Genomic DNA, 23,309 nt, shown 5'->3' on the forward strand with positions numbered 1-23,309 from the left:
CCTGGTGGAATGGGGATTGTAATTTCATCTTGATTATGGTTCTTAATTGCTGGCAGGATTTTGTAGCCAACACAGTGTTTAGAATTCAGGAGGGGAATTTTAGAGCCTCAGCCTATTTTTTAAATGCAAGGCTGCTCTGCAAGAGAATTGCCTTTTAATTTATTTATTTATTCTTCCACACATGTACATGACTCTATACATATGACAGTAGCTTGGTGATATTTGGTTTAATTTACTGAAATTAATCTATTTCAGGGTAAAACTGGCAAGAAATACGTCAGGTAAAGAAACTGCCCAATTGCTTATGGCCAACCCGTCAGCTTTTCCAAAAGCACAAGGATGCAGTGCCTGGTTGGCTGTTCCCAGGGCACCCAGACAGGAGGGAAAACCAAGCCTGGAAGCCCTCAAAGATCATTCCTCCACAGGAGGAATTATTCCTCCCATAATCCTCAAGGCCCTCCTAACCCGCAGGAAAGGCTGAACAATCTCATTCCCACTTTTCTTTTGCACAATGTCCTTTTTTTGACCCTTCCCTTTAACTTAAACATTTATTTTTTACTCCAATTTCTAAATTAAACACTTGGATGTTGGGTTAATTGAAATACTTTTATCATCACAATTAATAACTGATTGCTTTTTTCCTTCCCATTTCTAGCGTGGAATTGGATTTTAAACAGCAAGAAGACAAACTACAGCCAGTTTTGAGAAAACTTCATCCCATTGAGGAAACTCAGGTTGCACCTTTGCCTTATTCTCAGGAGAGCTACTCCTCTACTCCCAAGCAAAAATCCAAAACTGAATCAAAAAAGCATGGAAGATGGAAACTCTGGTTCCTTTAACCCAAGTGTGGAGTTCAAGGCCTTCTTTGAAAAATATTTGGAGTTCTATCCATCATCTCTGACAGGATCGTGGTGGATCAAGGAGGGTTCCTGGCCAACGGCAGCGTCCAGTTCTCACCGTATGTACCAAAAAGGCCTTTGTACCTTTGGACTCACCGGAGCAAGGGGTCAGGGAACACCTTGCCCACTTTTATTTGCAGTTTGCCAATGTGGGATGTAAAACCTGAATGGAAATTTGGACAGAGATGGAAAGCAAAACTATTTCCCCCTCCTCAGATCTGAAAGCATCACGTTCTAACCTGTTAAACCGTAGGCTCCTCCCGTCCGCTCCGAAACATCACCTTGTTTTAAAGCCTTCTGGGGGGTAGGTGGGAAAAACAAAAAACAAGCAAGCCTTATGTTTGCAGTGGTGTCAGTTTTACAGATCCATGTTGATTGGGGAGTGCAGTTTTCAGCACAGAAATCCTGGACAAAGCACAATTTTTCCCGTGGCCCGAGGCCACGACGTCCCCGAGCCCTGACTGTGTGTTCCTGCCTTCACGCGACGTAGACTCCAACCAAGCTCTCACATTTCCACACCATCTCTGATTTAGCTGTGTCCTCATCACCAGAACAACCAGTTGGTTGCTCATCTCCAGAAACTTCCCAAAATCAGGACAGGCCTTTAACCACACCAAGCTCACAGGGTCAAGGCTACAGGACAATCTCGATGTCACTTTTGGTACCCAAAAGGTCTAAACGACACATTCTGGCACAGGAAACCAAACCCAACCCCACAAACAGAACAATCATAATCTGGATTGTTGGCATTTGCCATAATTTAGTATTTTTTGTAAGTCTTTGGAAAACCTCTCCACTATTGCAGAAGGCACCAGGAAATTTCTAGTCTGCAGCACGTGACGAAACCTGCTTGGAAAGGAGCTGGAATTTTAAATGCTGTTTATTTACTAAGCTTCTCAGATGGGTTTCCCAACTTATTATAATTTATATCTCAATCTATTAATTGTACTTGCTAATTGATACACACTTAGGGGAGAGATGTGAAGCAGTTTTTTTTTTCCTAATATTATTTTGGTTTTCCTTTTTTAAATGGCACTTTAAATTTCGCTCTGACTTATAAACTGCAGCATTTTCCTTTAAGTGTTTGTTACTGTCATTAAACTTGCATCTAAAATGACCATGGGTGGAAAAATTCCTCATGTTAGAAGGGGCCAGCGAGTGGGAATCCTGCTGTCTTTTGTTCTGGGGGATTTTTTAAGGATTTCAGATAACTTGAGTGTCATGTGACAAACTGGGGTTTGAAATTGCATCACCTGCAGCAGCTTTAAGGTACCAATTCCTCAGCCTTTAGGTGGAAGAAATGTGATCTTTAGTTTGCACACACTAAAAGTGCTGGAAGGGTTTTCCTTGACACTATTTTTCCTCTTAGCTCAGCAGCCAATCCATTACTACAAGGAAAATGGAGGAAAATAACTGGGTTGTTTTTCCCCCCAAAAGAGCAAGAAAAGGAAGTTAAATTGGGAATACAGGTGATGTCCATGGCCAGCCCAAAATTAATTTCAGTCTGTTTTCATGGAATAAAGGCACCTTTGCAGTAAAACTTCAAGAGGGCTACGAGTTCTTGCACAGAAACAAGTATCCTGGAATCCTTTGGTGGAAGTTGAAGGATTAGGAAGGTGATCCTGTGCACCAGGAAGGAAGTGCCATTGTTTCACATGGGAAAAAAAAAATGTGTTTCATGTATTTTATATTGTTTTTAATTAAAAATATAGAACTGTTTACATGACAGCCCACCTGACATGGTTCAGAATATTTCCAAACTAAAAAATACTATTTTGTTTTCCCTAAGGTGAAAGAAATCTCAAATACAGACAGAACAAGGAACACACAGCAGTATCCAGTATTATTTTAAAATAATGTTAATAATTCATGAACTCTTCCGTGCTCACATGCCTAGTGCTGGGTTTTTTAAAGAAATTAAACCATCTCTCCGTGGCAATCAGTTCCAAAATCCTTGTAGTGTCACCACCTCAGTAGCTTTGCCCATGAAGCTGTTTGTGTGTGACACCAAACCTGTTTCCGTGTGGTTATTGACTCATCCAGAGCTTCTGGAATCCCGGAAAACAAGAGAGGGAATGACAGACTGGTGAAACAAAGAGCTGAAAGGGAACGTTCTCATGGCGTGTTCTGTCCGTGTCCAGGTTATTTTCTTAAAGAAGTTGCAAATTTTTAATTTTTTACATTTTTTTAAAACCTGGGAAAAGCAAACATCCATCAAGTCTGGCTTCCCACCCGGCATCTCGTGTCCTCTCCTACCCTCCCATGTAATTTGTAATAAAATGTTTTTGCAAGTGTGTAAAATGTATCATATTGTATTGCCTTTAGAATCACTCAGGCTCAGGTTAGATAGACACCAAGAGAAAAAAAAAAAACAAACAAACCCAACCCTAATTCTTTAGAGCTTTTAGTTAAATGTGACTGACACCAGGCTGTTTTCACCCTCCTGTAGAAGATCTCTGAGGTTATGACAAGGAAAATGCATTTTTACTTTCAGTGTGGCTTTGCTGCATTCACTGACAGTCCCCTGCACTTCATACACTGATTTTCTATCTGCACTTCTCCCATTTCCTGCTTCAAAATACTTTTTAGCCAATAAATACTGCAGTGATTTTATATCCCTTGCGATTTGAGTCCGTAATTTCCACGAAGCAACAGTTCCATCCTTTGGTTTAGAACTCTGAGGAAACACCATCCCTGTGAGTAGCCCTTGGTTTCTTAAAGATTAAAAATCACTGTAAAAAATAGTTTAAAAAAAAATCAGGATAAACTGAAAAAAATCATGATTAAAACTGGAAAATCCTACTGTGGGTACAGAGTGTTTGCTTTTTCTTGCCTGAGATGCAAAACCACCATCCCTGCCTTTAATCTCACTTGATGTTTTAAAGGTTAATTACTTTTTCAAATCAAATAGGGTCATTTTTCACGGACTTTCCAATCTGCTGTTAGATTATCCCAGTTCTTTAGGATCTGGGTAGCAGCACACATTATATGTCTGGAATTTAACTGGATTGCCACTGAAAATCCACCAACACAAGAGAAAGAAAGGAACAGCATGAAAAATTGTCATATTTCAGCGACCACAAAATACATCTGTGGTTCATTAAAATAAGGGGAGAGCTACAAATTTGCTGGCCATTTGATTAGGAGGATGCAGCTTCTTCCCATAAATGTTGGTAGGGAATGGTCCCTACCCATCACTGCATGGTGATGGTTTGACAACACAAAAAAAATCCCACTTCACTTGCTGTGAAATTTAGTTTGCAGGATGTAATTTCAAATGATTTTGAAAGAGAAGAAAAAACATGTGATTCAATAAAACAAAGTATTTTCACACTGAAGAATTCCAGTGAAGAAAATGAAGCTGTCATCAACATTTTGGAATCCATTAACCCTGAACTAGACAGATTTTAAGGCACAGAAAGATAATTTACAAACAGCTTCAACTCCTAAATAACTGTAGCCTCAGAACTCTCTCCTGTGACTCTCAATAATTCATATTTTATACAGATTTGCTCTTGTATTTTACTGCCTTTCAGAAAGGTCTCCAGCCTGGAAGGTGCCAGGAGATGGATAATCCACCACTGTCCTGGATTGACTGATTATTTGTCCTTAAGTTGCTCCCCATCAGAGCCACACTCTCTACTTTACTCCTGCCTCCAGCCCCTCCTCCCTGTGACCCGTGTCACCTGCATCCCACAGAGCTTCTCTAGCACCAAGGGCCACCTCTGCATCTCCTGCACATGGACCTCAGATGGCTTCTGCATCTCACCACAAATCCCTTTCTTTATTTGCTGATGACTTCTGCATCATTTCTGTCCTGGTTTCACCACATCTTTGTCCTCAAGCGTAGAGTGGGGAAAGAAGTGACAAGGGAAACACTCCACCCATCAGTAAAGCCATCAAGGCCTCTCCTGTCCACTGCTTCCTAGTCACACATCCCAAGAATATCCAAAATAGGAGTTTTTGCCCTGATCTCAGCAGGTTTTCACACTGACTTTGTTCCCCACAGACCACTACGTGTTCAGAGCCTGTTCTTCAGGACAGACTGTTGGGAGTTAAAATCCCAGTTTGCTTTGGGAAATTGAATCACAGAACCATGGAACGGTTTGGGTTGGGAGGGACCTTAAAGATCATCCAGTCCCACCCTCTGCCATGGGCAGGGACACCTTCCACTAGACCAGGTTGCTCCAACCTGGCCTTGGACACTTCCAGGGATGGGGAGTCCACAAGCTCCCTGAGCCCTCTTTGCTCTTGCATTTTTTTCTGTATCAAAATGGAATTTGATTTGTTCCATCATACAAAGGAATCAAGACTCTATTCACTATGATCACTGCATAGATCTGCCAACTAAAAGTATCTTCCAAGAACTACACAGAGGAATCCAAAAACCCCACCTGGACATCACAGGATCACAGAATCACGAGTGTTCTGGGTTGGAGGAGACCTCCAAAGACCATCTCGTCCAACACCCTGCCATGGGACACCTTCCACTAGACCAGGAAATTTCCTTTTTAAAATTAAATTGTTCAGGAACTACCTTGGTTTTCTTGGTTTTGTAAGTGAAGCACATTCCAAGCTGCTGAGTACGAGGAGGATTCCCTTTGGACCCACCATCGTGGCCGGTTAGCCCTGATTTATTGAAGGAGGACAATTGTTGCCTCACGCTGAAGAATGCTGGAACCCAACATTCTTCAGAAAAGCTAAGGAAAGGGATGGTTTAAAATCATCCTTCCAGAGGCTCAAGGATCTTGGCTCAATTTACTTTTTCTTCAGGCAACATGTCCTTCAGCAAGAAAGACGTGATTTTGTTCAAGGTGACTTCTCACTGTGCCAGGAGCAGGAGTAGCTCGAGGCAGGAGCAAAATTAACCTCAAACAAGCAGCTTTGAGCAGCAACCTTGCAGGAGACAGCTCAGCACCCACAGCCTGCATCCTGCTCCTACCTCCACCAATAATATAATAAATACATAAATAATAAATACAAAATAACACAGAACCTTCTGCTCAGCAAACAGATCAAGTAAAAACCACCACTGAGGCTTCCACAGGGAAAAAAAAAAGAATCTAAAGCAATGAGGACTAAAAATTCTCTTGCTACCAAAATTATGGTCAAATCAGATTTCAAACTATCAATTATACTCTGTTTTATTTGATATCTAGTTCTTCTCCTTGCAGCTGGTCTATATTATTTCAAGGTAATTCTCTTTTGAAGGTATATGAAAAAACAGCTTATTTTGTGTAGGAACTTACATTTAAGGATTCCAAAAAACAAATGTGCAAGGTCAAAGGAAACTGTTGGAGAATCTTCCAGTTCAACACTCTAAAAAAGGCACCTCCTGTCATCAAACATTTTCACTTGAGCACTTAAATTCTTGACATTCCTCCACTGCTCATAAACTGGATTATGCAACATCAGGTTTGGGATAAAGATGGTATCACTGAGGATGTTTCCAAGGAGAAAACATGCAGCTTTAGGACACTAATACAATTAAATTCATAGAATAAACAAGTTGTTATGTCGTGTATTTTACTTCTTTTCAGAAAGTTATCATTACTTGTACTTTGCCTCTAAGATCCTTTACTTTTAGAATTCCTTCCTCTTACTCTTCCTGGATGGTTAATTCTCTACTATAAGTTCCAGGTAAAAGTAAAAAAAGTCAGTGCATCATTTCAACCCAAATCTGATCCAAGGGAAGTCAGGTTATGCTTCCTAATTATGATTATTATACATTTTGTTCTCCCTGCTTTGCTGACACCACAAAAATAAGTTGTTACTGGCTACTCACAGGGGCCTCCTTTCAGCAACAGGCTGAATTTTAAGTCAGAAGTAAGTACTCATTGAAAGTACCCTTCCTGTTAGTCCTCATTAACTAATTACAGAGCCTGCAGATGGAGGGATTCCAGGCTGTGCTCATGAGCACCAGGGATATTTTTAATACAAATGTACTTAATTAAAACACAAACAGAAGTTTTCAGATCTAGTGTGATAACTGTAAAAGGCATAATTAACATTTTTGAATGCCATTTGAATCATGTTCATCAAAACAATAATTAATTCACATTCTAACTGAAGCTGAAGAAGTTAAAATAACATACACGTCTTTCGACTTCCTTTCCCTGTTACTGAATCCCAGCACTGGAATATTCTGTAAGAATGATCTACTTGGAACCATTTGCCCCGAGAGGTTTTGGATTCTTAATCCCTGAAAGTGTCCAAGGCCAGGTTGGACAGGGCTTGGAGCAACTTGGGCTAGTGGAAGGTGTCCCTGCCCATGGCAGGGGGTGGAATGAGATGAGTTATAAGATCCCTTCCAACCCAAACCATTCTAGGATTCTACGATTTCTTGCTCCAGCAATGGATCTGCTGACCTATGATCTCTTCCTTAAAACAAAAACTGTTGTTGGAAACTAAAGTGATAAAAGTGGAAGACCAAAAATAAGTCGGTGGATGATGAACAAAATTAAATTGCAGCATCTTTGCCAACACAAGCACCACCATGTGCCAAGCAGAGAGGCAGCAGTAGGTAAGTAAGAGGTGCTGAGGACACAGAGCCTTCTTAAAAGTCACATATCACTGTGTGCAATTACACAGAGAATTTAAAGTGGAAGGGAAAGGGGAGATCAAAAAAAACAAGTTGCTAAAGGACTCAGATCTGACTAACAATGAATCCCTTTTTAAGAAAGAAATCAGGGTATTGAACCAAACCAGACCAAACTGGTGCAGAACAGAGGGACAAGGGCTCAGACAGATCACAGATCTGGGCCACTTGGACCAGTTTCCTACATGTATCACTTGCCAGGTGCAGACACCAACGAAAGAATACAAGATAAAGGGAAATACACAATGACACCCCCCAAAACACACAGTGACACTCCCAAACCCACACTCAGATCTGCCCCTATTTTAGATAGCAACAGGCCTCACTATCCTATTCATTATTTAGACCAATATTAATTAATGAACAGTTGAAAAATTCAAGTGTCAGGCTTTAAAGTCACAGTGGTAAGACAACAATGTGACTGGTATCAGTCCTTCCTGTAGGTATTCAGAACATCATAATTCAGGGCTCTATTCTTCAATAATTTGAATATTGTCAGCTTAATTATCTCAGTCAAAAAAGGCAAGTAAATTCTTGTAATGCAGTAACAAACAGCCAAGTCTCTCATTTCCACCCTTCTCAGCTGACTAATTACCAACCATCCATCATCTTGGTGAACACAGATATCTCAGATCTGGCTCATCACCTGCCCACAGATACTTTTCAAGTCTTTTTTTTCCTCCCCGTGTCAACCCCGGCAAAATGAGCAGCCAGTGTTTTCCAGCTTCCCAAGCACACAGACAGTTACAGGAGGTTTTGATTGCTTTGGGTCAGCTGGGATTTAAATCCTATTACAGGCAGGTTCCCAAAGATGTGACAGAGGTATTTAAGTTTCCATCAGGAGACACTTACAATGAGCTCGGAATCACGTCCCATGGAAATAACTGTTCTGTTCACCGTCCTCAGTAGGTTCTCCATGATTATCTGGACATGTCTCTGGGTTGGCCCCTAAGGAAAGAGAATAAATTAGTGGTAACTACATACAACAGATACCAACACAACTGAACTTTAAATATACCTGTCCTGTGAAAATTAATCAAAACATCACTTGCTGTTGATCAAAAGCAGAAAATTAAGTCTCCCACTTCAACAAAGTCTATTTTATTAACACATGTTACTGATAAATTAACATGTACTGGTACAATTTCAATGAAAAGCAAGTCCCTGGAAATACAGCAAAGCCTATGACATTAAGTTACCTATTAATTTTCTTTTCCCCAAGTCCTTTTTCCAACATCAAAACCCCCCAGGCATTACCAAATCAGGAGGGGGTTGTTCTGCAACAGCTCAATTAAAAGAGAAAAGCAAAGCAAAACTTTCCTTAAGGAACTGCCCATTTCAGTCAGTTGTTTCAAATTAGTATTTCTGTATTAGGAGCAATCCACCACTATTTTTGAAAGAGTTGAAAATGAAATATTTACTGCAACCAGGTATTAAGGACAAGCCCAGAAACCCTGTGCAGAATGATGGGCAAAACTCAAAGTCAAAAACACAACAAGGAGAAAGAAACAGATGAGCTTTGCTCCCATCTTTTATTTTATATATGAAAAATGTATTTGAAGACTGATCCCTCACCAGTACAAATATACACAGGTACTGGTCCTGGAGCAAGGAACAGCCTGGGAGATGGTGGAGCTGTAGGTGAGGTCCCACCATGGAGAAAAACGCAGCCAACAAAGAATGACAGGAGCAGCCAAGCTGCCAAAACCAAATTCCTTTGTAAAACAACCCCCTCTCTGAAGCAGTCACACAGAGCTACTTTTAAAAAAGCAACAAAATCAGAGCAATCCCAAAAACCACAGTTAAATAAGATGCCAGATACGATGTGAGTGGCTGACCCCCGAGGTCCTTTCCAACTGAATTAGTGTATGATTCCACACAGGAATGAAGGTTCAGGCAGCAGAAGCAGCCCAAATTTTAAGAGAGCATCAAATCACTGCAGCTCTCCAGCAAAGCACTGATATTTGTATGTTAGCTGAAGTCAAGAGAAGGCAAAAAAGGGACTATTATGCAAAAAAAGGGACTTTTACACATGCTGCATGTCTGTGTACCTTGTCAGGAACAATACATCTCAAAGCACATTTCCCAAAATGCTCATGGGGGAACACAAAAACAAAACACCAAAACAAAACGTTTTCCACCTGGCAGAGGCCACACACTACGTAAGGGGAAGGTTGAACTCCTAAAAATACCTATTTGCTCACTGTCTAACCAGAAAAGCTGTACTGGATGTGTCTCAGAAACAGTCAGTGCTGTATTGGATGTGTTGTGTGAGGTGTCACACTGCACATCCTCATCCCTGGATACATAACAGAGCTAGAAGAGACTGTTTGAGGGGGGTTATATTTAAAATATAAAAATAAAATCCAAGTCATCAGGAGTTACCTGCTCAATTCATCTTATTGAGATCACTGAAGTGCTGATCATCACAGAACTGTGCAATACTCACCACGTCTTTCTTGTACAGCACTTCCAGGATGTTACTCAGCAACTGGCAACAAGCCTCCAAATCTTCTTGTCTTTCCAAGTGATACTTGAGCTGGTCTGTCATGGTTGGCAGCAAGATTTCCCTGCAGTCTGCACACAAAACAGGAGGTTACATACACAGCTTTCTGTAACTCCAGAGAGCTGCCTAAACGTCCTTCAGTGCTTATGTAAGACACAAAAATCAGGAAAAAGAAGGTAAATTCCAGATTTCCAGCCACCCGCTTTTCAACCAAAACCTCACTTCACCTTAGAAACTTCTGCCTCTGAACTCCTCCAGACTTTGACCACTCACTCCTATCCACAAAATATCCCCTTCCCTGCTCACATACTCAGATTGTTCTTACATACCAGGAATCACCAGGTCTAAATTAATTACTAATTACCCATATAAATGTCAACCCAAGGAATGGCCTGCTTCAGTGATTTCAACCTGGTACCTCTGCATTTGTAAAGTCTCAGTCTAAGCTGTTCCCTTAGTCTTGGACAGCCATGGAAAAACAAAAAGAGCAGATTAAGCAAAACTCCACAGAGCAGGGGAGGGGAAGGGGAGAGGAAGAACCCTAATGTCCTGTTGCACAGAACATGCCTTTGCAAGCCCGAGAGGTGAATCAATCTTTAGTAACCTAAAAGGCCCCTAATTAGAGGTTTGAGAGTGTTTCATGTCCCTGCTAAGCCCCACTAGTAGAGAGGGCAAAGATTAATTTAATATCTGCAGCATGAAGAAGGCAGAGCTGCAGCTGTGCCACCTCTGAGCTGGACTGTCTGGAGACAGCCCTGATCAATGGGGAAGGGATTCAGATTGAATTTCTGAGAAAGGGAACACTAATTGATTTGTCACAGTGCTTTGTCTGGAGTTACACAACCCACACAAACAATCAGTTCCCTTGGGTGGACTTGACAAGGCTCCTCAGTTCCCACCTCTGCCTTCCTCAGCATCCACCTGGGAGCACCTGCTGGTTATAAAACAGGGGAATAAAACCAAGTGTCAAGGTGTGCTGGGCACTTGAGAGAAAGATCCAAGTCTGAGGAGGAGCAGCTGAGGGAGCTGGGGGGGCTCAGCCTGGAGAAAAGGAGGCTCAGGGGGGACCTTCTCACTCTTTGCAACTCCCTGACAGGAAGGGGGAGCTGGGGGGGGTTCAGGCTCTGCTGCCAGGGAATAAGGGACAGGACAGAAAGAAATGGCCTCAAGTTGGGCCATGGGAGGTTCAGGTTGAATATTAGGGAAAATTCCTTCCTGGAAAGGGTTGTCCAATCCTGGTAGAGCTGCCTAGGGCAGGGGTGGAGTGCCCATCTCTGGAGGGATTTAAAAGCTGTGTGGATGTGGCACTTGGGGACATGGTTAGCAGTGAACACGGTGGTGAGGCTGGTTGACAGTTGGACTTGATGATACTAAAGCTCTTTTCCAACCTAACCAATTCTATGATTCTATGAAATCCTTTTTAAGAACAAACAAACAAAGCCACAAACCAACAAAATCAACAGCCAGAGGACCCTGCAAGCACCAAATCTGTGAAACCTTTCTGAAGATTACGTGGCACTCAAATTACCAGTGGAACTTTTATTGTAAGGAGAAAACACCGATATAGAGCTTACTATGAAGTAGGGAAAAAGGAATAAATACTGCCAATGGGAAAGCCAGGCCTAAAATCAAAAGGTAATTTCATGATACTCAGCATCTGGGCAGGTAAGGAATAAGGTTGCCCAGAGAAGCTGTGGCTGCCCCATCCCTGGAAGTGTTCAAGGCCAGGTTGGACAGGGCTTGGAACAACCTGGGATAGTGGAAGGGGGTGGAACTGGAGGGTCTTTAAGGTTCCTTCCAACCCAAACAATTCCATGATGCTCTGATTTTTGAACCAATCCAGTGCTATGGAAATAGCCCCTAGGGGGACACGAGATTTTCAGTGCATCTTTGCTATAGACTGTTCTATACAACATCGAGTTGATCAACTGTATGTTGATTACTTGGAAGTCCAGAGGAGGAAAGGCAGGTATCAGCCTGCCTGTCACAACCCCCTTCCAGCCCTGATTAATGGGCAACCTTGATAAATGTATAGTCCAGAACATCCTTCTCCTGCTCTGGCAGCAGCTCCCGAGTGTGATGCACAACGATTACAGACAACAATAATTCCATATCTGTTCCACTGCACGAGTCCAACCCATGGTGATTAATGTCAGGGAAATGGGCAGTGGGAATCAAATATTAATCTTCATAAAAAGGATGCTCAGGAGGAATTACCAACATAGGAGCACCCAAGCAAAGACTTCACTGAAGCAGTGACACAGGAACTGTGCTGAAGGTAAATACATGCAATAAATTTGTGTCAATTGAAAAGCATCTCTTTTGGAGGACACTGACAAATGCATTTCTTTATTTTATGGTTCATTTAGTGACCAAAGAAATTAAACCAGTGCTCAGTAACTTCATTTCCACTACACAGCATGGAAACAGAGATGTAATTTTGGTCATAATTAAACAATAAGAACTCTTATAAATGCTATCTGCTGCCTACCAATATTTAATAGACTAAATTTCCTCATGGAGAAATCCCTAGATTTTCTTTTTCAGACAACAGCAGCTCCACAGCTCACTTGGTAATCAGCTGGAAGTCATTTGGAAAACAAAGCAGCAGAGAATCCAAACAACTCTATAGGACAAAACAAATCAGACAAATCACTATTTACATAATCCAAAATCTTGATGTTTGCAAGGATAAGACATTTTATTTAACTCCCAACCATGAGCACTTACATGTGTAGAACTGAAAGCATGCATTAGGTTATTATAAAACTGTTCCACACTCATTTATATTGTTATTTTAAATGTTATTAATTGTGGTAGGGATAAATATCACCTATTTATACATGTATTTACTTCTATAAGGAAACATGTAATTGTTTTATATAACTACTACATATTCATATTTATGTTTATATATATAGATACATAAATTTTAAAACTGTATTTTACATCTTTTTTTTTTTAAAGATACACAAACCACAGCACCATAGTCCATTCTCATCCAAGGTCCCAAACTCCTCAGATTTCACACTGAATCATCCATCACTCAACATCCTTCCAGCCTCATCCTTTAGCAAACTGTTTCACACACCCACCCCCTCACCCCCAAATCCTCCAAGCTTCACAAATTCATATATTTTTGGATTTTAATTCCTCCGGAGACACAAATAAGTCTCCTCTGACCTCTCAAAGTACAGAATTAGAGTATTTTTCTCCACCAGAAATATACTGATGAAATTTTCTGAGCATTCACCAGCCCTCCATCAATTCCACAATCCTGTAGAGCATATTGCTTTTATAAAAGAAAATCTCATTTCCGCAACAGGATACAGGATTCGTTGACTACTTATACGGAAGTATTCCCTATCAGTTTGAAATTCCTGAATCAATGGGAAGGAGGAGAGGCAGTCAACTGCATTTTAGTCATGAACTCAACCCACAGAGCAAGGGAAAGAAGCAGCTAAATTTAAAAAGGGCTGTGGTTAAGGGGGTTAATTTATTTCCAAGTGAATTTTAGTGTTTATGAAAGGTGCCCAGCACAACTGGCTCTGCAGACACGAGCTCTGGAGAGAAGGACCATGATGATGAATTGCTACGAGAAGATCAGAGGGCTGGAGCCACTCTGCTATGAGGAAAGGCTGGGAAAGCTGGGGGTGTTCACCTGGAGAAGGATCCAGGAAGACCTGAGAGCTCCTTCCAGGGCCTAAAGGGTCTCCAGGAGAGCTGGAAAGGAACTGGAGACATGGGCCTGAACTGACAGGACAAGGGGGAATGGGTTCCCACTTCCAGAGGGCAGGGTTAGATGGGATATTGGGAAGGAATCCTCCCCTGTGAGGGTGGGGAGGCCCTGGCACAGGTTGCCCAGAGAAGCTGAGGCTGCCCCATCCCTGGAAGTGTCCAAGGCCAGGTTGGACGGGGCTTGGAGCAACCTGGGCTAGTGGGAGGTGTCCCTGCCCATGGCAGGGGATGGGATGGAATGAAATGGGCTTTAAGGTCCTTCCAACTCAAACCAGTCTGATTCCATACTGGTGGCAAGAGAAGCTTTTAAGAAAATAATTTGTTTATTGACACACAAAAAAACCCCCATACATCCACGAGAATCATGGAATCCCAGCATGGTTTGGGTTAACAGATGAGCCTGGAATCCCCATCACAACCCAACTGAAGCACATCAGATTTAAGAAGTTTTTAACAGGCAGTGACAGGAAACCCCCTGTCAGGAGCCTCCTGACAAGATCTCATAGCCATTAAATAGCTCTGCTCTGTCAGCAAACCTGGCCCGAGTTCAGATTCATCACCTTCCCGTTAAAACAGATTCATTTAAATTTCTCAGGAGCTCAATAATGTTGGACTACACCATTCACTGCACCCTCAACAGCTGAGTGTGAGTCAGGTTAAAAACACAAAGCAGCCACACACAACTTCTCCTTCCACCTCAAAATTAAACTGGTTGAATAAGGGAAGTCAGAGATTAGTGTGGTAAATGCATGATGTGCCTTTCTTAGGAGTGTGTTTTATAGTCATAATTTCTTGGCTTATCTCAGTTATCTCAATTTTCTCCTACCTAAGACAGTAAAGAATGATACCTTTTATTGCTGATTTCTGCCCCAAAAATCACCACAAGCTAAGAACAGCCAGGAGAAGGGAAAATTACTACACAGAGAGAGAGCTGAGAATTGATGAATCAAAGGAATAACACTGATGTGCAGATCTGCAAGAGCAAACATTAATGTGGTCTTGGAAACATCAGTGCCATTTTACCCAGGCTCTGAGAGCAGCAAACCCATCTGCATTCCTCTGCTTTATTCCTGCAAATCCAGCCCCATTTATGGGTTGAATAATTTCAAAAGATCTCAAAAGTGAAGATCAAGTTTGGACCTGCTATTTCTGCCAAATTTCTATACTCTCAAGGCAACAAGTATGTGGTGACACAACTGGCAGACTCTGGTTTTCAGCTTCATTCTTACCTCATCACCACCTGACCTGGTATAAGCCCAGTACAAAGCTAAGCCACCAAGAACATTTCTTCAAATTGGAATCAGAAAAGTTTATCAGCATTTTACATCCCATGGTCCCAGCTTTCCTCATCAAAGCATCCCTTCAAATCTCCTTTCTCACTGAACCATTGCCCATTTGCTCCCTCATTAACTCCCCTTAACAGCACACAAACACTTGGTTAGGTATCTGCACTCGGGTAGAAAAAAGAATAAAAGGTTTCACCCTAAATGAGGAAATCTGCAGGACAAGTGCTTGAACTTATCTTCCACCGGCCCACTAATTGAAAAGCAGAAAATAACAAAGCATGGATGGAGAAAATAATAAAACACGGATGAACAGCACGCTCTGAAAGGTTTATGTGTTGTTTTACTTCAGCCAGGGAACAGCTTCAAGGGAGAACATGATGCTTCAGACAGAAAGCACATCAAAAACCTCCATTTCCTCCACAGAACTTCACTGAGCACAAAAGCTGAATTAATAGTTTTGATGAAACCCACGGCAGTTAAAGCTACAACAAAGGCCAAGGACATGGTTATTTAGTGCCCTTTTAAAATAACAAATTCCAAGTTTTTGCTTTCGGTTCTTTTATGATCTGTAACCTGCAGTGTCAATTGGCATTTCCTCACGTTCAGGCTGGATGGGGCTTGGAGCAACTTGCTCCAGTGGAAGGTGTCCCTGCCCATGGCAGGGGGTGGAACTGGATGGGCTTTAAGGTCCTTCCAACCCAAATCATTCTGGTATTCCATGATTTTAACTCCTGTCCTTCTAATGGAACACCCTTAACGTGTTCCAGACCCTGCTGTGATGGCAGGAAGGACAAAGCAGCAGGAGCAGAGGTCTGGGGACACTGAATAAAGCCACAGATTGCTGGTGACAGGGGCCCCACTCACCGTGCTGTGTGAAGAGGTCGCTGTGGACAATCTCGATCAGGCAGTAGAGCTTCTGGATGGTCAGTCGGCTCATGGGGACGTTCAGGATGAACTCAGTGAAGAGCTTGCTGCACACACAGGGAAAAGGAAAAACACATTAAACTCTCTCCAAACATACATAAAAAACATCCAGCAGTAAAGGACAAGATACACCACTTCATGCTTTTGAACAAACAAACTTTGAACAAACAAAAAAGTTTTTGAGATGTAGAAGAGTTTGACAGGAAAGTCAGAGAAACATGAATGGTCTTCAACACATTTGTTTGGGTTTTGATGCCTTTTCTTCTGCCCCCTCCCTTCTATCTCAGTTTTACACCCTTCTCCCACGTTTCAGATTTCTAACTTTCATTGTCTCTCCTTGCCCTCCATCCTCACATCCATGATTATACACACCAAAAATTAAAAAGTGACAATTCATCTTACAAGCTACCAACAACAAAAATAAATAAGTAAATAAAACCCAGGGGCACACACATGTTAAGATAAGGTACCATCACACTTATAAGCTGAGCTCCCATGTACCATAGAGAAGACTTTTCAGTAATTTTGCATCCCTTCCTAAAATCTTGGGGTTTTTGGTTTTCCTGTTAAGCCTTCACTTCTAATTCAATCTCAATTTAAATCCTCTCAGTATTTAACTGTAATTTGGATTTGTAATAGCACAGAAAAAACTGTAGTTTGGGGTAAAACAGGTGAAGTCCTGGTATTTTCATTTGGTCTATTTTCCCAGTACTTTTGCTATCACAAACCAAAGTTATTGTTTAGTCCAGAAACTCCACAAAAATGTACTTCCCAGGCCCAGAGGAGGCATAAATGGACATGTAGCACAGTTGACAGGTAAAAAGAATCTAAATGCCAGGTTCCTCAGGCCACTGAAATGTTAGATTGAGATTATACTTATCTATTTCATTTCTACTTTACCTTTCTTTTCCTCATTTTCACATATCAGACCATAGAAATAAAACCAGACAATATGTAGAAGGGTTTGTGCAATCAAATTAAGCTAAAAAAGGGTTTTATTCAATTCAAATGCCTTGTAATAGCACATGAAAGACAAACTTTTTTTATCTCTTAAAAGTTCTCCTGAAATAAGACTTTTTATTTGGTTTCTCCATTTTTTTAATTAAACATCTTATTATCCTTTTTATTTACTAACAACATTTCTGTGTTTATGAGCTACTGAAACACTGATCCAGCAACAGGATTGACTGAATTATTTATTATTCTATTATTTACATTAAATTTATACTTGAAAAAGTGAAGCTTCACGGTGGCACCTTAAGAGTTTTGATGGCAGTTGCCTGATTGATAATTCCTACTATGTCATATTGTACTGCAAAGTTTCTCAGACATTTGTCAAACCTCGATGTCATACTTTAAAAAAAAGATTCTTTCTGTAGCCCTATAATTATTTGCAAGGAAAAAAAATAGGGTATAAAACCAAAGTAATAAAATTTCTCAGATGATTGTATTATAGAGAGAGAGATATAAATATATATTAGAAAAATAAAGATCTGTATGAAATTCACATTTCATTAACTCCACTCACCTGAGCTCCTTTGGATCAAACACTAATTTCACATCGTTGACAATAGCTGGCAAGTATTTAAGTGCTGCCCCCTAAAAAAAACCAAAAACAAATTAAAAAAAGACTGAAATTAATGTCTTTTAAGGGGGTGGAAACTGCAAGAAGAGAATCCACATAGGAGTAGGTTGCTTTGGTTTCATTGAACCCTTGTGGTTTGGCCTTGAGCATATTTTTGGGGGTAAATCAGCTAAACTGAAAATCAATGAAAATTAAACTCTTAAGTTTAACAGATTCAAAAGAAGAGTCAGGAAAGGTTTGTAAACTGGGAAAACTGACAAGTTATACCAAAATTAGGGACTTAGAAGCTCCTTCCAACACGTTACAGATACCTTTTGGTTCTCTAATCCCTTTATTCCCATCTCCTGTCTGGCACCTTCCCACCCTCCTCACCAGCCAGGCTGTAGTTGTTTGGGTTTAATTTTCACTCCACTACTTAAAAATTAAGCAAAAAGGCATAATTATCATCTTTCCCTGCAGAAAATTTTTGGTAGCCACTCATGGAACTGCAGCTCTTCCTAAATTCCCCCTTGAACTTGCAGCTGTCCCTCCATTTCACACCACAGAATTTCACAAAGAATTCAGAAGATGCAAAGAGATGTTTAATATTTTAACTCTTCGTAGTAATTTTACCTCATTTTGTCTTTCCATGTTTTAGGAACAATTAGTCAGTATTTATTTATTCCTAGAGCAAACATTGCCTTACAAGCACCAAGAGCAAAAATCCAGCAGTTAAAAATTCCTGCCCAGCAAGTTCATGCAAGTATGTCAGAATGCACTTTGGGTTAAAGAATAGTGAATAAACCTCCAGTAATATTCCAGATAAAAATCATTTAGTCTGCACAGTCATTTCAAAGAGAAAAAGTTGGGGGGAGTTGTTTCTTCATATTTTTAGTGACTTTCCTCAAGTTCTTGTGTGCACTGAGCACCAGACTAAGAAAAAGCCCACAGTAATTCAAATATAAACCACAACAGCCAGACTTACACAATAACCTTTGTATTTAGTTGATAAAAATCAAACAGTTTGATTAAAGATGTATTTTTGCCTCAAAAGAGGGAATGATTCATTCCTTACACAGGGGTCAGAGGAGGCCACGGAGATGCTCCAAGGGCTGGAGCCCCTCTGCTCTGGAGCCAGGCTGGGAGAGCTGGGAGGGTGCACCTGGAGAAGAGAAGGATCCAGGGAGAGCTGAGAGCCCCTTCCAGTGCCTAAAGGGGCTGGCCCTGGCACAGGTTGCCCAGAGAAGCTGTGGCTGCCCCTGGATCCCTGGAAGTGTCCAAGGCCAGGTTGGACGGGGCTTGGAGCAACCTGGGCTAGTGGAAGGTGTCCCTGCCCACGGTAGGGGGTAGACTGGATGGTCTTTAAGGTCCCTTCCAACTCAAACCATTCTTGGATTCTCTGAGATTCTCTGTGACAAGTGATTATACTTTACACCTCAGTCTGGGGACAGACAAATTCTCTGATCAGTAGTTACTACTGGTAGAAGAGTCACGAGGAACAGACTCAAGGAGTGTCGCCTCGTACATAAAAAACCACTTGTCTTGAAATAACATTTTCCTGCCACGACCCCAGTAATTTTAAACCAAATTCTACAGTTCTTGAATGCAAGAAGTCAATTGTTTGAGAACTTCAAGCAGCCAGCAAGGCTTGTGACCACTTCTCAAAGAGCAAACCCAACCTGTCGATGGGTTGGGCTTCAAATTTCCAAGCGCTCCCATTCCTCTTCCTAGTCCATAGAATCTGTCAGGCTTGCTGATCAAACATTCCCACGTATGCTTAAAGGACTCCTTCCACGCTCCCAAATCAGGCTCAGAACTGTAATTATGCAAATGGGGCCATTATGTGCAGGCTCATGTGTTGTGATGGATGAGGGCTCTAATGACCAGTTATAAAGCTCACTCAGCGCCGGGGCTTTATTTGCTTATCATTCAAATGCATGTAGCAATAAATGTTTAGTAACACATCCTAAAAGGGAGCTCGCATTTTATAATCCTGAATTAAAATTTCGAGCTTGCAATTTTATAATCATGAATTAAAATTTCACACCGCGCCCGGCAGAGGCGTAAAAATTAACACTTTGATGGATGGTGGGTAAAATGCCATTTGCAACATCCTGTAGTTACAGAAACTAGAAGCAACCTCAGTTCTACTTTCTGGACAAACCAATCAAAGTTTAATTCTTAGCATTTAAAGAAAATTGTGGAAGTTTATTTCCTTATTTCCCACCTAAACTGGCTCAATTATATGACAAGATGATCAGACAACGAGGCTCTGCAGCTCCGTGATTAAACCTTTATCTGTCTAATCCAAAGGGCTCCTAAAAATACCTTTTTGTGGGTATTAAGTCATGGAAAGAGCAGCTCTCAATGAAGATTTTACTCTGTTACAGCTGCAGCTAAAAGAAGATTTTTTTATTAGGAGCAGCTCAATGGCAATGCTGGTTATTCCCAGGATATTGGAATGCAGAAATGAGGAATATGAAATTCAGCACATAAAAAAACCCCCCTGTTCTTGCCTTTTCAAATAACATCAAGAGAAAGCAAATGAGCATCTGTTTTGTTGTACTTTGGTTGGGTTTTTTCCTCACTTAAATTAATTGCTTTCCACTCTTGATCAGTACTGGACTGAGGTTCAAATTTCCTCTTTTCTGCAAGAAGCACATGGCAAACTAAGACAAAATCTTCACTTCATAGTTACACAGCAATGCCTGAATTTGAATATTGCAAACAGCATTAGAAAAAACACAATAACAGAGAATCTTAATTTTTAATCAAACAGGTTTTTGCAGTAATTTCCCTGTGATCACACAGGACGAACACACAAAGCTGGAAACCTGAGTCTCACACACACAGTCAATAATTACACATAGTTTCAAGCTGGGCTGCAATAAAAATTTTACTGCCTGAAGGGGCTTCTCTCTTTGTGGAAAACAAGTGACAAATTATTACCACCCTTATCGAGTTACAAAATCATTAATTTTCACTACTACAAAGCACACAAATAAAGCAGCAAAGGGGAAGGACGAAAAGGAGAGAAAGCAGGACGAGACAGGGCATTGTATGAATAATGGACATGTTTTCCTTGGGTTAAATTTCTTTGTACACTCAGTGTTCTATTGACTGTGGGGGTGTTACTGGAATTTGGTTTTTCTTCCCAGATGTGATTCACGTGGCTCTGCACGACATCAGCAAGGACACGGCAGCCTGCAGCAAACCCAGAGTGCTCTTCCATCTTGTGTCTCATCCCTGATTTCTCCCTCTCCCAACCATACACTCACAAATTATCCATTAATTTCTCCTTTATGCATGTCATATCTGTGTATGAAGGGAGTTATATCCAGCCAAAGTAGATCCACATGCAAAGAACCATTAAAAGCAGCTGCCAGCACAGCCTATGGAAGTGCTCAGTCCGTGAGTGCAGTGCCTCGAGGATCCCCTCCTAAACTATAAAAAAGCCAATTAAGTGTGCCAAGAAATAAAACTCACCAAGTGAAAATTATAAGGGCCACAAAAGTCAAAGCTTTGCCTTAAACAGAATAAATTAAGCAATAATTGATGGCCACAGTTCCCTGCACAGCCAATCCAGAGGATGATAATTCCCAGGTTTTAACCATTGCACGGAATAATTGCGACTTGTTCCTTAAATCATCACAACCACCTCTCAAAGTGGAGCAGCCACCCTTTGCAACCTTTAAGATAAATTCATTGATGGGTTTATAATGACTTAAGGGCTAATTGTGTTTTCCCAGACTCCTTCAGAGCTGGCAGTGAAATAACATTTGTGCTGAAGGAACAAACTCGGTGATGGGCTGTTTCTAAACATCAGCTGGGAGAAAAAAACCCTTCAGACATGTTAAGAATTCCAGAATAAATAAGATCAAGAGCAATGGAGGTTTTATTCCCAGCACTGGCCCCTCTGAACATCAGTGAAGAGTCCACTGCACTGCCCACAGCTCTTGCTGATAGTTCAGTTCCAGCCAGGTTTAATGAGACAGAAATGGGTAAAGAACGGGATCAACCAAGAGGAAAACCAGCACATGGCTCAGACCTAAAAGTTTGAGGAGTTCCTATGGCTCAAAATTGATCTGATTTATCTTTATTCTGAAATGAATTTTTTTTGCAATTTTTTTTGAGGGGGGAAAAAAACCAACTCAAAAACCTCCACTTCGACACTTGCAGATATTAACTGTGGAAAATAAGAGTAAGCTTCATTTATTTATTGGAATAGCAAAACTATTTAAAAAAGGAATGACAGAAAACAGTCACAAATGTTTCCTGACAGTAGCTGTTTAAAAAACCAGCAATAGTAACTTAAGGTTGTCATTAGATTGAACAAATGACATTTGCAAAGGATGAAACAACATGTATTCTAAAAAAAATACACTCCAGGTTTTGTCTGGGGTTTATGTTCCTCTCTTTGTACTCCATAAAAGCCAAAATACTTAATTTAAAACTGTCATTTTCCAAAGTCATTCATTTCCACCAGTAAATGCCTCGTCTCAAAATTAAGCATAACATCTCTGCCAAATGCAGTGTATTCTTAAGAACTCTTTTGTTTGACAAAGCAATAAATTTGTTTTACCAGACTCCATTTGAACATTATTTTAATGTTAATTGTCATCTTTTGTGTTATTCAACACAAAGCACCTGCTCTCTACACATGATGCTCTTCTATTAAACTCAAATCTATTAAAGCCAAATAGAGCCCAGTCAGCAGCAGGATGAAACAATATCCAGGGACACCTAAATGCTATTTTTGAATTGCCCCAGTCCCCAGCAGTTATTCCACAAACTGAAACAGTTTTCATCCCAGTTATTCATTCCCAACCAGCACCTCTGGCACAGAATTCAGTGTAAAACAGCCCAAAGCACGATCACAAGTAAATCTCTTCTAGAAGTGCTTCCCCAAAAAGGTTCTAAAAGACACAGAAAACTCAGTCCATGACTGTATTTTATTCTTCAACTAATTTTTAAATCATGGTTATTAAGTATCCAACCCACTGGAAAACCCCTGCAGTCTCTTGTTTTCTTCCCAGGCACCTCAGAAGCTTGTGAGGTATTTCTCTGTCTTCATTTAAATACTTTTTTGTGGCTTTAGGAATAAATGCTCAATATTAGAATAGGGAAAAGTAGAGTGTGGATACTGAAGAATGTGTTAAAAGTGACAGAAGTTATGCAAAAAAAAAAAAAAAAAAAAAAACCACACAAGAGAATTCCCTTTAGTGAAATGATATCACCTTCCAGCCCAGCTCTGCATGGTCACACACAGGATCATTTAACACCCCCAAAATACACACACCCACTCCATCAAATCATTCCAAGCACAGAGAACTAAAGCAGCTCCCAGCCTGTGTCTTCCCAGTCATCCTGAACAGGCTTAAGCTGAGCTCATGCTCCAACAGGAAGAAGTTAAGGCATAATTATCACGCACCAATTAGCAGAAAACAGGAATAAACCCAGGAAGGCTCCTTACATTTGGAACCGTTAAAAATACATGCACATCCCAACTGCTGCACATCTCATTTCTGCAAGGAACTCTTAAAATCAAACTGGTGTTTGAAAAACTAAGTGTAATCTCTCCTTCCCAAGCTGTAACTGCAGCTCTCTGCCACTCAGCATGCAAGGAAAATTTTATTAAGAGGACAACCAAAACCTCTGTCAGCTCGGATCACTGTGGGAATTTCCCTCTCCACTTTGGAAAATGGAACATCTTAAAAAAACAGGTGTAAAAGGCAGCCCCGAAATGCCTGTCCCCACTGCAGCCAGCAATGACACACCAAAAAACCCAAATAAT

At 40.9% G+C, this 23,309-nt stretch overlaps 2 protein-coding genes across 3 annotated transcripts in view; one reads left to right on the forward strand and one right to left on the reverse strand.

Moving 5' to 3' along the window:
• Window positions 1–3,512, forward strand: part of INSYN2A (inhibitory synaptic factor 2A) — a 42,375-nt gene extending 38,863 nt beyond the window's left edge. The window contains exon 4 of the mRNA XM_027737069.2: window positions 656–3,512. Coding sequence (XP_027592870.2) covers window positions 656–839 — 184 coding nt within the window. The 3' untranslated portion in view covers window positions 840–3,512. The remainder of the gene's footprint in view (window positions 1–655) is intronic.
• The window catches only part of DOCK1 (dedicator of cytokinesis 1), a 277,725-nt gene that overhangs the window by 184,839 nt on the left and 69,577 nt on the right, over window positions 1–23,309 (reverse strand). For both annotated transcript variants that reach the window (XM_039378955.1, XM_027737067.2), the window contains exons 24-27: window positions 17,480–17,550; window positions 15,892–15,998; window positions 9,947–10,074; window positions 8,350–8,445 (exon numbers count right to left, since the gene is read on the reverse strand). In XM_039378955.1, coding sequence (XP_039234889.1) covers window positions 8,350–8,445; window positions 9,947–10,074; window positions 15,892–15,998; window positions 17,480–17,550 — 402 coding nt within the window. The remainder of the gene's footprint in view (window positions 1–8,349; window positions 8,446–9,946; window positions 10,075–15,891; window positions 15,999–17,479; window positions 17,551–23,309) is intronic.

Source organism: Pipra filicauda, unplaced genomic scaffold, assembly GCF_003945595.2.
Source record: "Pipra filicauda isolate LSUMZ 115617 unplaced genomic scaffold, ASM394559v2 scaffold150_size2825430_pilon, whole genome shotgun sequence".
NCBI classification, from domain to species: Eukaryota; Metazoa; Chordata; class Aves; order Passeriformes; family Pipridae; genus Pipra; species Pipra filicauda.